An 18298-nucleotide genomic window follows, 5' to 3' on the forward strand; every position below is an offset into this window, starting at 1 on the left:
TTTTTTTTTTTTTTTTTTAAATTTTTTTTCTTAATAATTAATTTTAAAAACCTTACTATACTTTACCTTCGTTCTTTCTTTCTTTCTTTCTGTCCTTCCTTCCCTCCTTTAGACAACGAATCATCCCAAATTGAGGAGGTGGTCTCTGACAGCAAGATTTAGGATTTTTCCCCATTTACCTCTTTTAGTGAGGGTGTATGTGTATGCTTCTGTGTAAGATTTTCTCGGTATAGCTTTGCTTCCAACATTTGTCCTAAGGTTCTTTCTGTCCCTTTTTTTTTTTTTTTTCTTCTAAATAAGAATTTTTTAATTCAATAACTTTATTATACTTTATTTTATTTTTACTGTATCTTCTTTCTTTCTGTCTTTTTTCCTTCTTTCCCTCCTTCCTTCCTTCCTCCCTCCCTCCCTCCTTTCTTTCCTTCTTGTCTTCTTTCCTTCTTTGCTTCTTTCTTTCTTTCTTCCTTCCTTCCGACCCTCCTTTCCTTCTTTCTTTCCTCATACTTCTACTAATTCCCTCTACTTTTTTTCCCTTTTATCCTGAGCCTGTGGATGAAAAGCTTTTGGTGCTCCAGCCAGGAGGCAGGGCTCTGCCTCTGAGGTAGGACAGCCAACTTCAGGACACTGATCAACAAGAGACCTCCCAGCTCCACATAATATCAAACGGCGAAAATCTCCCAGAGACCTCCATCTTAACACCAGCACCCAGCTTCACTCAACGACCAGCAAGCCACAGTGCTGGAAAACCTATGCCAAACAACTAGCAAAACAGGAACACAACCCCACCCATTAGCAGAGAGGCTGCCTGAAATCATAATAAGGCCACAGACACCCCCAAACACACCACCAGACGTGAACCTGCCCACTAGAGAGACAAGATCCAGCCTCATCCACCACAACACAGGCACTAGCCCCCTCCACCAGGAAGCCTACACAACCCACTGAACCAACCTTAGCCACTGGAGACAGACATCAAAAACAGGAGGAACTACAAACCTGCAGCCTGCAAAAGGAGACCCCAAACACAGTAAGATAAGCAAAATGAGAAGACAGAAAAACACACAGCAGATAAAGGAGCAAGATAAAAATGCACCAGACCTAACAAATGAAGAGGAAATAGGCAGTCTACCTGAAAGAGAATTCAGAATAATGATAGTAAGGTTGATCCGAAATCTTGGAGATAGAATGGACAATAGATTGGACAAAATGCAAGAATCAGTTAACAAGGACCTAGAAGAACTAAAGATGAAACAAGCAACGATGAACAACACAATAAATGAAATTAAAAGTACTCTAGATGGGATCAATAGCAGAATAACTGAGGCAGAAGAACGGATAAGTGACCTGGAAGATAAAATAGTGGAAATAACTACTGCAGAGCAGAATAAAGAAAAAAGAATGAAAAGAACTGAGGACAGTCTCAGAGACCTCTGGGACAACATTAAACGCACCAACATTCGAATTATAGGGGTTCCAGAAGAAGAAGAGAAAAAGAAAGGGACTGAGAAAATATTTGAAGAGATTATAGTTGAAAACTTCCCTAATATGGGAAAGGAAATAGTTAATCAAGTCCAGGAAGCACAGAGAGTCCCATACAAGATAAATACAAGGAGAAATACGCCAAGACACATATTAATCAAACTGTCAAAAATTAAATACAAAGAAAGCATATTAAAAGCAGCAAGGGAAAAACAACAAATAACACACAAGGGAATCCCCATAAGGTTAACAGCTGATCTCTCAGCAGAAACCCTACAAGCCAGAAGGGAGTGGCAGGACATACTGAAAGTGATGAAGGAGAAAAACATGCAGCCAAGACTACTCTACCCAGCAAGGATCTCATTCAGATTTGATGGAGAAATTAAAACCTTTACAGACAAGCAAAAGCTGAGAGAGTTCAGCACCACCAAACCAGCTTTACAACAAATGCTAAAGGATCTTCTCTAGGCAAGAAACACAAGAGAAGGAAAAGACCTATAATAACGAACCCAAAACAATTTAGAAAATGGGAATAGGAACATACATATCTATAATTACCTTAAATGTAAATGGACTAAATGCTCCCACCAAAAGACACAGATTAGCTGAATGGATACAAAAACAAGACCCTTATATATGCTGTCTACAAGAGACCCACTTCAGACCTAGAGACACATACAGACTGAAAGTAAGGGGATGGAAAAAGATATTCCATGCAAATGGAAGCCAAAAGAAAGCTGGAGTAGCAATTCTCATATCAGACAAAATAGACTTTAAAATAAGGACTATTAAAAGAGACAAAGAAGGACACTACATAATGATCAAGGGATCGATCCAAGAAGAAGATATAACAATTGTAAATATTTATGCACCCAACATAGGAGCACCTCAATACATAAGGCAAATACTAACAGCCATAAAAGGGGAAATCGACAGTAACACATTCATAGTAGGGGACTTAAACACCCCACTTTCACCAATGGACAGATCATCCAAAATGAAAATAAATAAGGAAACACAAGCTTTAAATGATACATTAAACAAGATGGACTTAATTGATATTTATAGGACACTCCATCCAAAAACAACAGAATACACATTTTTCTCAAGTGCTCATGGAACATTCTCCAGGATAGATCATATCTTAGGTCACAAATCAAGCCTTGGTAAATTTAAGAAAATTGAAATTGTATCAAGTATCTTTTCTGACCACAACGCCATGAGACTAGATATCAATTACAGGAAAAGATCTGTAAAAAATACAAACACATGGAGGCTAAACAATACACTACTTAATAATGAAGAGATCACTGAAGAAATCAAAGAGGAAATCAAAAAATACCTAGAAACAAATGACAATGGAGACACAACGACCCAAAACCTATGGGATGCAGCAAAAGCAGTTCTAAGGGGGAAGTTTATAGCAATACAAGCCCACCTTAAGAAGCAGGAAACATCTCGAATAAACAACCTAACCTTGCACCTCAAGCAATTAGAGAAAGAAGAACAAAAAAACCCCAAAGCTAGCAGAAGGAAAGAAATCATAAAAATCAGATCAGAAATAAATGAAAAAGAAATGAAGGAAACAATAGCAAAGATCAATAAAACTAAAAGCTGGTTCTTTGAGAAGATAAACAAAATAGATAAACCACTAGCCAGACTCATCAAGAAAAAAAGGGAGAAGACTCAAATCAATAGAATTAGAAATGAAAAAGGAGAGGTAACAACTGACACTGCAGAGATAAAAGAGATCATGAGAGATTACTACAAGCACCTCTATGCCAATAAAATGGACAATCTGGAAGAAATGGACAAATTCTTAGAAATGCACAACCTGCCAAGACTGAATCAGGAAGAGATAGAAAATATGAACAGACCAATCACAAGCACTGAAATTGAAACTGTGATTAAAAATCTTCCAACAAAGAAAAGCCCAGGACCAGATGGCTTCACAGGCGAATTCTATCAAACATTTAGAGAAGAGCTAATACCTATCCTTCTCAAACTCTTCCAAAATATAGCAGAGGGAGGACCACTCCCTAACTCCTTCTACGAGGCCACCATCACCTTGATACCAAAACCAGACAAGGATGTCACAAAGAAAGAAAACTACAGGCCAATATCACTGATGAACATAGATGCAAAAATCCTCAACAAAATACTAGCAAACAGAATCCAACAGCACATTAAAAGGATCATACACCATGATCAAGTGGGGTTTATTCCAGGAATGCAAGGATTCTTCAATATACGCAAATCTATCAATGTGATAAACCATATTAACAAATTGAAGGAGAAAAACCATATGATCATCTCAATAGATGCAGAGAAAGCTTTTGACAAAATTCAACACCCATTTATGATAAAAACCCTGCAGAAAGTAGGCATAGAGGGAACTTTCCTCAACATAATAAAGGCCATATATGACAAGCCCACAGCAAACATCATCCTCAATGGTGAAAAACTGAAAGCATTTCCACTAAGATCAGGAACAAGACAAGGTTGCCCACTCTCACCACTATTATTCAACATTGTTTTGGAAGTTTTAGCCACAGCAATCAGAGAAGAAAAGGAAATAAAAGGAATCCAAATTGGAAAAGAAGAAGTAAAGCTGTCACTGTTTGCAGATGACATGATCCTATACATAGAGAACCCTAAAGGTGCTACCAGAAAACTACTAGAGCTAATCAATGAATTTGGTAAAGTGGCAGGATACAAAATTAATGCACAGAAATCTCTGGCATTCCTATATACTAATGATGAAAAATCTGAAAGTGAAATCAAGAAAACACTCCCATTTACCATTGCAACAAAAAGAATAAAATATCTAGGAATAAACCTACCTAAGGAGACAAAAGACCTGTATGCAGAAAATTATAAGACACTGATGAAAGAAATTAAAGATGATATAAATAGATGGAGAGATATACCATGTTCTTGGATTGGAAGAATCAACATTGTGAAAATGACTCTACTACCCAAAGCGATCTATAGATTCAATGCAATCCCTATCAAACTACCACTGGCATTTTTCACAGAACTAGAACAAAAAATTTCACAATTTGTATGGAAACACAAAAGACCCCGAATAGCCAAAGCAATCTTGAGAACGAAAGAAGGAACTGGAGGAATCAGGCTCCCTGACTTCAGACTATACTACAAAGCTACAGTCATCAAGACGGTATGGTACTGGCACAAAAACAGAAAGATAGATCAATGGAACAGGATAGAAAGCCCAGAGATAAACCCATGCACATATGGACACCTTATCTTTGATAAAGGTGGCAGTAATGTACAATGGAGAAAGGACAGCCTCTTCAATAAGTGGTGTTGGGAAAACTGGACAGGTACATGTAAAAGTATGAGATTAGATCACTCCCTAACACCATACACAAAAATAAGCTCAAAATGGATTAAAGACCTAAATGTAAGGCCAGAAACTATCAAACTCTTAGAGGAAAACATAGGCAGAACACTCTATGACATAAATCAAAGCAAGATCCTTTCTGACCCACCTCCTAGAGTAATGGAAATAAAAACAAAAATAAACAAATGGGACCTAATGAAACTTCAAAGCTTTTGCACAGCAAAGGAAACCATAAACAAGACCAAAAGACAACCCTCAGAATGGGAGAAAATATTTGCAAATGAAGCAACCGACAAAGGATTAATCTCCAAAATTTACAAGCAGCTCATGCAGCTCAATAACAAGAAAACAAACAACCCAATCCAAAAATGGGCAGAAGACCTAAATAGACATTTCTCCAAAGAAGATATACAGACTGCCAACAAACACATGAAAGAATGCTCAACATCATTAATCATTAGAGAAATGCAAATCAAAACTACAATGAGATATCATCTCACACCAGTCAGAATGGCCATCATCAAAAAATCTAGAAACAATAAATGCTGGAGAGGGTGTGGAGAAAAGGGAACCCTCTTGCACTGCTGGTGGGAATGTGAATTGGTTCAGCCACTATGGAGAACAGTATGGAGGTTCCTTAAAAAACTACAAATAGAACTACCATATGACCCAGCAATCCCACTACTGGGCATATACCCTGAGGAAACCAAAATTCAAAAAGAGTCATGTACAAAAATGTTCATTGCAGCTCTATTTACAATAGCCCGGAGATGGAAACAACCTAAGTGCCCATCATCGGATGAATGGATAAAGAAGATGTGGCACATATATACAATGGAATATTACTCAGCCATAAAAAGAAACGAAATTGAGCTATTTGTAATGAGGTGGATAGACCTAGAGTCTGTCATACAGAGTGAAGTAAGTCAGAAAGAAAAAGACAAATACCGTATGCTAACACATATATATGGAATTTAAGAAAAAAATGTCATGAAGAACCTAGGGGTAAAGCAGGAATAAAGACGCAGACCTCTTAGAGAACGGACTTGAGGTTATGGGGAGGGGGAAGGGTGAGCTGTGACAGGGCGAGAGAGAGTCATGGGCATATACACACTAACAAACGCAGTAAGGTAGATAGCTAGTGTGAAGTAGCCGCATGGCACAGGGATATTGGCTCGGTGCTTTGTGACAGCCTGGAGGGGTGGGATGGGGAGGGTGGGAGGGAGGGAGACGCAACAGGGAAGACATATGGGAACATATGTTTATGTATGACTGATTCACTTTGTTATAAAGCAGAAACTAACACACCATTGTAAAGCAATTATACCCCAATAAAGATGTTAAAAAAAAAAAAAAATAAAAAAAACAAAAAAAAACAAAAACAAACAAACAAACAAAAAAAATTATTTGTTCCAGTTCTGTGAAAAATGGAATACTACTCAGCCATAAAAAAGAACAAAATGTTGCCATTTGCAGCAACATGGATGAACTTGGAAGGCATTATGCTAAGTGAAATATGTCCGAGAGAGAGAAAGACAAATACTGTATATCATTTATATGTGTAATCTAAAAAATACAACAAACTAGTGAATATAACTAAAAAGAAGCAGACTCACAGATATAGAGAACAAACTAGTGGGGGGGGGGCAATATAGTGGTGAGGGAGTGGGAGGTACAAACTATTAGGTATAAGATTGGCTACAAAGATGTTTGCACAACATGGGAAATACAGTCAATACTTTATAATAACTGTAAACAGAGTATAACCTTTAAAATTTGTATTAAAAAAAAAGAAAAACAACCAAACCTACAAAAGAAAAAAGTGAACCTCTTTGGGAGAGGAATCCCAAATAATTTATGTAGATACCTTGTCTTTGGGAAGTTGAAGCTGAACTCCCCAGTGAAGTGTGGGCTGTGTGTGTATAGTGACTTCCTTCCAAAGAGGACAGTATGGAAGGGGTGGGGAAAGAGAGTAGCTTCACAGTGAAGACACCTGAGAGACATGACCTCAGTCAGGTAATCAGGGCCAATGTCAGCTGTGATAAGTCATGTTGATAGTATGTACCCTTGATATGCTGCGATCAGACAAACCCCACCTGTGGGACATTCTGCAAAACACCTGACCAGTATTCCTCAAAACTGTCAAAACAAGGAAACTTATCAAAAACAAGGACTGTGAGATGCTGTCACAGTCAACAGGAACCTAAGGAAACATGACAACTAAATGTAACATGATATCCTGGACAGGACGGTGAGAGAGAAGAAGGACATGAGGTAAAAACTAAGGAAATCTGAAGAAGTTAATAATACTGTATCAATACTGTTTCATTAACTGCGACAAATGTAGGGGAAAGTGTGTATGTGCTGTCAGGAACTCTCTCCACAACTTTTCTGTAGATCTAAAACTATTCTAAATTAAAAATATTATTAAAAAAATAAAAATAAGTTTTACCATTAAAAAAAAAAAAAAAGAAGTTAGCTATCTAATGTCATAGCATTATGATAGTCTAAATGATACAAACTGTAAGAATTATGTCTCTAGAAATGAATGACTAGATAACTTTCAACTAGAGATTAGTAAAAATTAAGAAGTTCTAATTGGTCATTACTGATTTGATGCTTCAAAGAGTCCTAAAAATGGGGTACACCCATTTTTGAGTGGGCAGTATTACAGAGGCCACCCATCTTCAGTCTCAGTAATTTCTGAACCACGAAAGAAGTTATTAGCATGACAGGTGTCTGGTTCTGGCCCTGGACCATTCCCATGAGTCAATCAAGTTGTAGGGTCTCGTCTATATCACACTTGACTCCAAAGATATTTCCCTCAAAAGTCTAGCTCAGGCCCAGGTCATCTTCAGCACAGTCTGGGAAATCGGGTCTGATCAGTAGTCCTTTAAAGCATACCTCTTAGGCTCCCAGTTTTATGCTATCACAGAATCTAGTAGAAACCCTTAAAAGAGTTTCAAAAGGGAATGCTCCACACCCACTGTAGTTGGTGGTGATAATGATCATAATTTGCTGTGCTGGATTCAAGACAGAAAACTGGAGTGAAAGAGCAGGTGAATGAAACAGCTTAGACTTGCCCTACCAGAGAGCAAACCATACCAAAGCTGTGGCAATTACAATGGTGCTGTACCAGCACAGTAACAGACAAAGAGATCAAGGAACAGAATAGAGCCCAGAAACAGACCCAGAAATATATGAGGATTTAGTATATGATAAAGATGGTATTTCAAGTCAGTAGGAAAAAGATGAATTATTCAATAAATGGTGTTTCATCAACTAGTAATCCATTTGGGAAAAAAATAAAGTATGATCCCTACCTCACAGCATACACAAAAATAAATTCCAGATGGATTAAAATCTAAACGTAAAAAATAAAGCCATAAGCAAACCAGAAGAAAACGTAGAATATTTTCACATTCTCAGAAAGGTAAAAACTTAGGCATGACATGAACCTAAACTGAAAGAAAAGATCTGTAACGAGTATTTCTAGTATACATTGGGCTCCAACAATAAGAATCCAATAGAGAAATGGAGAATGAACACGAGTAGGTAATTCACAGAAAAGAATGTCATAACATATAAAATGATATCTGAGAAACAAATAAACAACATGATTCTACTGTTCACTCATTCACACTGGCAAAACTTAAGTCTGATGATATATATTTTGGCAAGAGTGACAGGAAACAAGCACCCTTGTTGGTGGTGAGAGTATAAATCAGTACACTGTCCTTTGAAAAATATATAGCCATACCTATTAAAATTGTAAACACGCATGCCATTTGCCCCAGCAATCCCACTTCCAGGAATCAAAGCTACAAAAACACAAGTGTGCAAAGGTACATACAAGGATGTTCACTGTATCAACTGTTATAAAAAACAAAAATTGGAGACAACCAGCATGTTTATTAACAGGGAGCTATTTAAATTAAGTTCATCCACACAATGTAATACTGTGGAGCTATTAAAAAGAATCTGATAGGGCTTCCTTGATGGCGCAGTGGTTGGGAGTCCGCCTGCCGATGCAGGGGACGTGGGTTCGTGCCCCACTCTGGGAGGATCCTGCGTGCGGTGGAGCGGCTGGGCCCGTGAGCCGTGGCCGCTAAGCCTGCGTGTCCGGAGCCTGTGCTCCGCGGCGGGAGGCGCCACGGCAATGAGAGGCCCGCGTATCGCCAAAAAAAAAAAAAGAAAAAAAAGAATCTGATAATCTATACACACTGACATGAACAATGGTAACTAAAAACACCAAGTTACAGAGCAATGTGTTGCCTACGGAACCATTTCTGTTCAGCATTTTTAAAAAGTTTCTAACTGCAATTACCTCTGAGTAGTGAGAAGGGATAAGAAGACTTTCTACTTTTATATATAGGCATACCTCAGATATTTCGGGTTTGGTTGCAGATCATCACGATAAAGTGAGTGTCACAATACAGCAAGTCACAGGAATTTTTTGGTTTCCCAGTGGACATAAAAGTTATGTTTGCACTGTACTGTAGTCTATTAAGTGTGCAACAGCATTACGTCTAAAAAAACAATGTACAATATCTTAATTTAAAAATACTTTATTGCTAAAAAATGCTATTGTTTATATGTGTAATCTAAAAAAATGGTTCAAACGAACCTACTTACAAAACAGAAATAGAGTTACAGATGTAGAAAACAAACATGGTTACCAGGGGGAAAGGGGCGGGGATAAATTGGGAGATTGGGATTGACATACACACACTACTATATATAAAATAGATAACTAATAAGGACCTACTGTATGGCACAAAGAACTCTACTCAATATTCTGTAATAGCCTATATGGGAAAAGAATCTAAAAAAGAGTGGATATATGTATATGTAGGACTGATTCTCTTTGTTGTACAGCAAAAACTAACGCAACATTATAAATCAACTATACTCCAATAAAAATTAATTTAAAAATAAAATAAAATAGTGACGTCAAATACTGTGGAGGATGCAGAGAAACTGGATCACTTATACTTTGTTTATGTGAATGTAGAATGGTACAGCCACTCTGGAAAACATTTCAGCAGTTTCTTTAAAAATAAAACATGAAACTATGGTAAAACCCCACCCCACCCCAAATAAATAAATAAATAGATAAAAAATAAAAATGCTAACCATCGGGCTTCCCTGGTGGCGCAGTGGTTGAGAGTCCGCCTGCCGATGCAGGGGACACGGGTTCGTGCCCCGGTCCACATGCCGCGGAGCTGTTGGGCCCGTAAGCCATGGCCGCTGAGCCTGTGCGCCCAGCGCCTGTGCTCCGCAACGGGAGAGGCCACAACAGTGAGAGGCCCGCGTACCGCAAAAACAAAAAAACCCAAAAAACAAAAAAAATGCTAACCATCATGTGAGCCTTCAGTGAGTCTTAATCTTTTTGTAATGGTAACATCAAAGATCACTAATCACAGATCACCATAACAAATATAATAATAATGAAAAAGTTTGACCTATTGCGAGAATTACCAAAATGTGACACAGAGACATAAAGAGAGCAAGTGCTGCTGGAAAAATGGCATCAATAGACTTGCTTGACCCAAAACTGCCACAAACCTTCAATTTATAAAAAATGCAGTATCTGCAAAGCACAATAAAGTGAAGTGCAATAGGGACTCCCCTGGTGGTCCAGTGGTTAAGAATCCATCTTGCCATGCAGAGGACACCTAGTTCGATCCCTGGTTGGGGAGCTAAGTTCCCACATGCCGCAGGGCAACTAAGCCCGTGTGCCACAACTACAGAGCCCATGCAGTGTGAAAGATCCTGCATGCCACAACTAAGACCTGACACAGCCAAAAAATAAATATTAAAAAAAATTACTTAAAAAAACGTGAAGCGCAATAAAACGTGGTGCGCCTGTACTTCTAATTTTGTCATACACTTCTATGTATGTGTCCGTATTTTATGGAGTGTTATTTTTGAAAATCACAAATGGGCCAACAGTATACAGTGTTGCAAACTAAACGTAAGATACGTAAGTATGACTACCAGTATCAAAAAACTCTTGCATATTACTTCTCATCTTAAGGAAATTTCGGACACCTCTTATTCTAACTAACTTAAAACCTAGAGTTTCAAAGACAGAGAATTAATAGCAAAAAAAAAACAAAAAGAAACAACTGTATGAAACCTGAAGCTTTCAATGAGAGCGAATCACAGTAGTAAACGATTTACACAGTAAATCAAGTTAAATAGCGACATCTTCTGTATAAATTTGGTATTACAGTCGACTTCAATTGACCCTTTTTTACAGAGAAAAGGAGTAAAGATCTGAGAACTGAAAAGTATGGAAAAAACCCTGTGATCCAAAGGCGATGGTGATAGGGTAAGAGACAAGAGAACTCCAAGCACGCAAGACACTGCTGCTGCACTAGATCTAAAACTCCATATTTCCGTTCGCCCCAAGGGTTTTAGCTTCGAGGTTCCTTTTTCTGGAAACACAGCCACCTTTTAAATGAAGGGTAATACAGAAGATTCAGTTAAGAAAAATGTTACAGTCCACTGTGCTAGAATACAGGTATAAGTGCCCAAATTGCATACAAATGGCACCCATGAATCAATTACCCCACCAGAGGATTTTCCCTTGCTCCCTCCCTTCCTGTCTATGACAAGCTTCCCACTGTATCCCTGCTGCATTTCATTACTGAGTGACTCTTATGTGCTTCATCTTTAAGGAGATGATGGGACTGGCATGGGAGAGCCCGATATGTCCTTAACTCAGAATGTCACTGTCAACTACATAAAATCCCCAGAGAAGCTCTTTGGGTCTACCAAATACATACCCTCCGTGTCTGTGTTTCCATTTTATCTACCTTTTCTCGAGTCTACGTAAAAAAAAGAGAAAGGAAATAGGAAGGAACTTTCTTATTTGTCTATCCCTAAAAATTTTGCAAACCTCCAGGTAGCAACAGGAACTGAAGCTTGGTATAGGAAAAGAGGAGAGAAAGCTGTGTGAAAACACGTTAATGAGTGGGCTGCAAAAGAACGGCTTGGAACAAACAGGTTGAGACCATAAGAAGAGAATGCAGAGAGGTTAATCACCAAAACTGGGCTCCCAAGAGGGTGAGACTAGGAGTATTACTGACGTAGGAAGTCCAGCCTTAGCACTTAGTGGCTTAGCGATATGTGCCTTCCTTTTTGCAGTGAACTTCAGATCATTCTTTAGGACCCTAGAATGGAGTTATGGGGAAACAACTGTTCCTTCTACATCCAGCTAGGTCCCAAGTCCACCACACTCAATCATATTTTCTCTTCACGTCATAATTTCAACCATCCTCTGTGTCCTTTAACTGGTCTCCTGTACCCCGATCAAATATCAACAAAAGTGAGAATATTAGAATCATGAACTTTTAGAGGTAGACTGCACCTCAGATGAAAAACGGCAGATATCCAATTTTCTAAAAATATATGCAGAAAATAGTAAGTCTGGAAGGATATATGCCCAGGTAATAAGTCAATTTATTTACCTGTTATTTTAAACTTAAAATGTTGCTTTAAAGGAAAAAGAAGCTATTATCAGTTTTAAAAATGATGCTGATGAAGCAGGGCCCTTATAGATCATCTAATCCTGCACTATCCAATATAATAACCACTAACCACATTATTTAAAATTAAATAAAACTAAAAATTCAGGGACTTCCCTGGGGGTCCAGTGGTTACGAATCCGCTTCCACTGCAGAGGGCACGGGTTCAATCCCTGGTCAGGAAACTAAGATTCAACATGCCGCGCAGTGTGGCCCCCCAAAAAAAACCAGAGCCTCTGTTGCATGAGATATATTTCACAGCCTCACAGTCACATGTGGCTAGTGGCTCCGTACTAGACAACACAGACACAGAACATTTCCATCATCACAGAAAGTTCTGTTGGTCAGCATTGCTCTACACACATCAAAGATATCATTTAGTACAACAGGGTACCAGAAAAGATTGAAGTGTTAGTGCTGATATTTAATATCTAGTATTTTCAAGTACACTGTTTTCAAACCTTCAGAAGTTATTGCAACCTGTCTTCTTGTTTTTCATTCCATGTCTGGTTTGGGACTAGGATCTGATAAACATGTTCTATAGAACCACTCTTCATGGCCTAAAAGATAGTACCTTGCATACAACAGGTGGTAATATGTTTGCTGAGTGAATTAATCAATTTCCTTAATTTAAAAAAATTTGTTTATTTATTTATTTATTTATGGCTGTGTTGGGTCTTCGTTGCTGTGCGCGGGCTTTCTCTAGTTGTGGTGAGCAGGGGCTACTCTTCGTTGTGGTGCACGGGCCTCTCATTGTGTGGCTTCTCTTGTTGCAGAGCACGGGCTCTAGGCACACGGGCTTCAGTAGTTGTGGCACGCAGGCTTAGTAGTTGTGGCTCGCGGGCTCTAGAGCACAGGCTCGGTAGTTGTGGCCCATGGGCTTAGTTGCTCCACGGCATGTGGGATCTTTCCAGACCAGGGCTCGAACCCATGTCTCCTGCATTGGCAGGTGGATCCTTAACCACTGCGCCACCAGGAAACTCCCTCCTTAATTTTTTTTAAAAATAGAAGTTGTGGTTTCATGGGGCCAAACCTGACCAGTACCTTCATGTTCTACTAATCAGGGTGCTTACATAAAACCTAAGTTGTCCGACAAGGACTACATCACAGTGAAAATCCACAGGCAAGAGTTAGAAAGTATACTTTTGACTCTAGTTCTGTTAGTGTTTCCTTATACCATGGACAGTACACATCCCCATTCCTGCCAATTTAAACTGAACAAATTCTTTTCTCCATCCACGTCTATGGTCTTAGTTCAATAAGCAGGAGAAAGGCATAAATCACTTCACTTTCTTTATATAAATAGATAGATTTACAGAAGATAAGCTTTAGACTATCTAGTGTCAACATCAAAGTGGTACGTTTACATTTAACTTCAACTGTTCTGGAGAAGAAAGCATACCTTAAAGCCATTAACTAAATACATACAGAGAAAAGTGTCAGACCAAAAGCTACTGACCTCTTCTTAGACGAGACACTTTAAGAAACTACTCCAATATTTTCTGCATTTTTCTTCAACAAGCTCACTCAAAAAGTCAGTTTCTTACAAATAACAAATTGCTATAAAGTAATTTGTACCTTTGACATACTAAACAGATAGCCTAATCAAGCTACTAATCAAGTGACTTCCAAGATTAAGACTGAAACTTATAGCTTTCTGAACCTTGACCCTAACTGAGGAAAAATCCCATAACTGGCAAAATGAATTGTTTGCATGCAAAACTTCTGAAGAAATAATAGGAAGCCCATATTAGAGGATCCAAGTCAGTTAAAAGTTTTCCCAAATAAGACTCTCAGTTCTGCACAGAATTAAAGGCCTGTGTTCAAATTGAAGACCTGTATGATCCTGGGCAAGTCACTTAATCCCTCTGCCCCTCATTGTTCTCAAATGTACATGGAGATAATAATTCATAACTCAAAAGTTTTCTGCAAGATTTAAAATCCTAAGAAGAGGGACTTGCCTGGTGGTGCAGTGGTTAAGACTCTACACTCCCAATGCAGGGGGCCTGGGTTCGATCCCTGGACCAGGAACTAGATCCCACATGCATGCTGCAACTAAGGAGCCCGCCTGCTGCAACTAAAACCCGACACAACCAAATAAATAAATAAATAAATAAATATTTTTAAAATAATAATAATGAAAAATAAATAAAATAAAATTCTAAGAAGAATTTCATTTTAACGTAAGCCATTTAGTCTGGACACACCATAAATCAGGTTAATTTCTCCTTTGCTTAGGGCCCACAAAAAATATTCCCACAAAAAATTTACTTGTTGGACAACTTTCCCTCTCGAGACTTCCTCATTTTTTTTTTAAATTAAACTATTTTAGTAAAAAACAAAATTCACTGCAAAATTGAACTCACAACAGAGAAAATACATTTGCACACTTATCAACTGTGTCTTTTTTTAATATCACAGAGCCTTAGGGATAGAAAAGTCATTGAATATGTAGTACTACATTTTATTGTTCTAAGATGTACATTCACATTTTAATACCCCTGAAACTGACATATTACAATCAACAGCAACTTACAACAATAACTGACAGCGTCTTCTTTCTTAGCAGTACAAAAAATAGTGGTAAATCTTAAAATCAGTGCTAAGATTTAATGAAACATGGTATTTGGAATCCCCAGGCAATCTGTCAACTAGGCACTAAGCAAATAAAATTCTGCCTAGCTACTCTAAGTATGTAAACTATAATGTGAGTGTATATACACAGAGAGAAAATTCTTCAAAATATTAGAAATAAAAGTGGTAGTGGAATTTAGGGTGACTTAATTCCTTTATAACTTTCCATGGTTGTATGTTCTTTATAATAAACATGTATTTTTTAATCGGAAAAATACAATTTTCATTCTGAAGAAAAACTAGATGGGGTGTGTTAATATTATTATGGCTCTTTATATATTCTGGGAACATTTAATAGTTCATGGAGCATTTCTTTAGGATAAGTACAGAACAGTTAATGTTTAATTCACTGTTTCAAACTGGTCAAGATCAACATGTAAAACTGCATTAACATCAATGTTACTGATGCTGCAATTTTAAATTCCCATTTTATGATTATATCAAATTAAATTGCCTGTTTTTTTATAGGCACATGTGAATATCTTCCACAACAAGCTGATGAATTATTAAATAGGGTAGAAATGTTACTTCAAATCAACAGAAAGTATATGGTTTTCCTAATTTCTATTGTTTAGTAGTAAATCTACACAGAATTTCACATAAAACAGAACAGATATTTTTTTCTCTATGTGAAAATTTACCTAAATGTTTGCTTTAATCATGTTGAATGTTCCAACGCTTTTTATCAGTTGAGGAGTTCAGCTTAACAATCCTCTAACATCTGAAACTAATAGGAAAAAAACTAGGACTTCCCTGGTGGTCCACTGATTAAGACTCCAAGCTTCCACTGCAGGGGGCACAGGTTCGATCCCTGGTTGGGGAACTAAGATCCTGCATGCCACGCAGCGTGGCCAAAAACAAACAAACAAAAAAATAAAAATAAAAAACAACAAACAGGAAAAAAACTAAAAGTAGAAAATGGAATTAAAATGTCAAAGTGTTTCTACCGCTTCAAAATTGCTCTATAACTATAAAATACTCTTAAAAATATTAAACTCCTCTCAGTTTTTTAATGAGCTTTCTTTTCAAAGAAAGAACATTCTGCACAAGTCCCCAGAGCAATGAAGTATAAGTCATAAAGTAACAAAATTGATTTTTATGTGCACATGTGGGGGGCGGGGGGGCGGTGCTTAAGAAAACCAAACAGAGAAATCAAGCCCTGGACTGTAAGCCCATGTTTTGCCTCTAAGCAACAACATATTAAAGCCTGGGCAGCTATACTGCCTAGAATTAAATCTTAGTGTAAATCAGCAAAATAAATAACTTCTGTTGAGTAAAAATCCAAATTTTGTATTTAAGCAAGTCTTTAATTCAAGTGAGACTCTGACACGTTAAAAGGAGCTTATGAGTATGAAGTAATGTCATGATATATGAGCACAAAGGGTTTTAACAGGATAGGGAAAATGTCTATGATAATGCTTAAATGGCTGTCCAATCACCCACAGGACTGATGAAAATGGAGAAAAGGTCAAAGACTTGGGTCAAATAGATGATTAACGAAGAGAATGGAGGCTGAAAGTTAAATGTAGATAAGTGGTCTTATGCTCAATGAAAATGTAAACATAAGCCAAGTTTCTACAAAGATGCACTACAATACTGATTCATGAAAGAGCAAAGATCAGACATTTATTCTAATCCTTGAAGAAGCTAGGAAAAATCCTATTTTTAAGGAAAGGAGTAACTCTCAGGAACTACAATGACAACATACAACCAGAAAAAAAGCAACAGTATGAAGTAATAAAAATCAAACATTCACACGATCAAAGAAATTGTGGATGATGAAATTCACGAGTAAAGATGACTTGGATTTTGATTCACCACAAAGTGTCAATATTCTGAAGCATTTGAGATTGTGTGACACAGACAAAGCGACTGTGACTCAAAAGTGGTCTTTTCAATGTGCTAATGCTCTCGCTCCATACGCACTTTCTAAGAGACAACTGTTGACCCACCTTATTACTCACACCTAACTCCAAATACGACTCCCCCTCAAGTCAATCTAGCTCCAGAGAGGACATCTGCCACCAGTAAGTACAGTCAAAAGAGTATATCCCCCAAGTCCCAAGAGCAATTCCGAAGACGGGTTTTTCAAAATCCAAAACAAAACAAAACAAAAGTAAACCAAAGAACCTTTAAAATAAGTATAGGCGACTAGTTTGAAAAAGACAATATTTACTTGGATATACAGTACTAGGGAATATATTAGAAAATCTCACTCTAACCAAGTAAAATGAACATGTAAGTATAGTTTGCAGAGCTTCAAAAACATACAGGAAAACCTACAGTTGCCATGGGTTTTTTTGTTTTGTTTTGTTTTTATTTCAGCAAAACATAGTCCTTCACATCAAATTAATGTTAATTTGAATTCATATGGTTTTGTTTTTATCTATTATGTAGATCAATTTTGGTTCTTTAGTTGTATAAGTTATAAGCTAATGGAATTTATATATAACCAGCTAAAGCTCATACATATAGGATACATATAATAAAAATGCCACGTTTATTTTAAACATGCATTAAATATACTTACACAGTAGCTCTTCAGTCTGATAAAATCTACAGTCATAGGTATAGATCTATCACTATTTCTGTTCAGTGCTTTGATGTAATCCAGCAGGTCAGCAAAGAATTTATAGCCCCCCTTGAGCACACAGAGGGCCACGATGTGATGGCCTCCCATCTCCTTCATCACATCTCGAGCCAGCCGTTCAGTCCTACAGAAATAAAATCAAGAATTTAATAGAAATTAAATTATATTATAAAAGGAACATTTAAACTTTACAACAAACATCCCTTAAAGATTAAACTTCGAATTCCCTGGCAGTCCAGTCGTTAGGACTCGGCACTTTCAGTGCCGTGGCCCTAGGTTCGATCCCTGGTCTGGGAAACTCAGATCCCAAAAGCTGCGAGGCTCAGCCAAGCATTAAAAAAAAAAAAAAAAAAAAAAGATTAAACTTCAACAAAACACATCCTTTGCCCCCATGAAGTATAATATCCTTGCTCATAAAGTGAAGATAAAAATTTCAAAAACCTTCCAAATCCAAGTGTACTGTTACATCTATCATAAATTTTAAAAACGCAAATTAAAATAAGATACAATTTTCACCTATCAAACCAGCAAATTCCAATAATACAATATTAGAAGAGATTGTAAGGAAAGAGCACTCTCATATACCATTGGGAGTATAAATTAATATAAACTTTTTGGAGGATAATTTGGCAGTATCAAAACATTCAATAAACACCTTCCCCTTGTCACAAAATTTCCCCGTGGATAAATTTG

General features: G+C 37.4%; 1 protein-coding gene across 2 annotated transcripts in view; it reads right to left on the reverse strand.

The window, feature by feature from the left end:
- HPRT1 (hypoxanthine phosphoribosyltransferase 1) overlaps window positions 1-18298 on the reverse strand; it is a 41040-nt gene that overhangs the window by 12327 nt on the left and 10415 nt on the right. For both annotated transcript variants that reach the window (XM_027092425.1, XM_027092424.1), the window contains exon 3: window positions 17546-17729. In XM_027092425.1, the coding sequence (XP_026948226.1) occupies window positions 17546-17729 (184 nt within the window). The remainder of the gene's footprint in view (window positions 1-17545; window positions 17730-18298) is intronic.

The sequence above is a fragment of the Aethalodelphis obliquidens genome, unplaced genomic scaffold (genome assembly GCF_003676395.1).
Source record: "Aethalodelphis obliquidens isolate GAN/ISIS:26980383/991018 unplaced genomic scaffold, ASM367639v1 scaffold78, whole genome shotgun sequence".
In the NCBI taxonomy this organism is placed as follows: domain Eukaryota; kingdom Metazoa; phylum Chordata; class Mammalia; order Artiodactyla; family Delphinidae; genus Aethalodelphis; species Aethalodelphis obliquidens.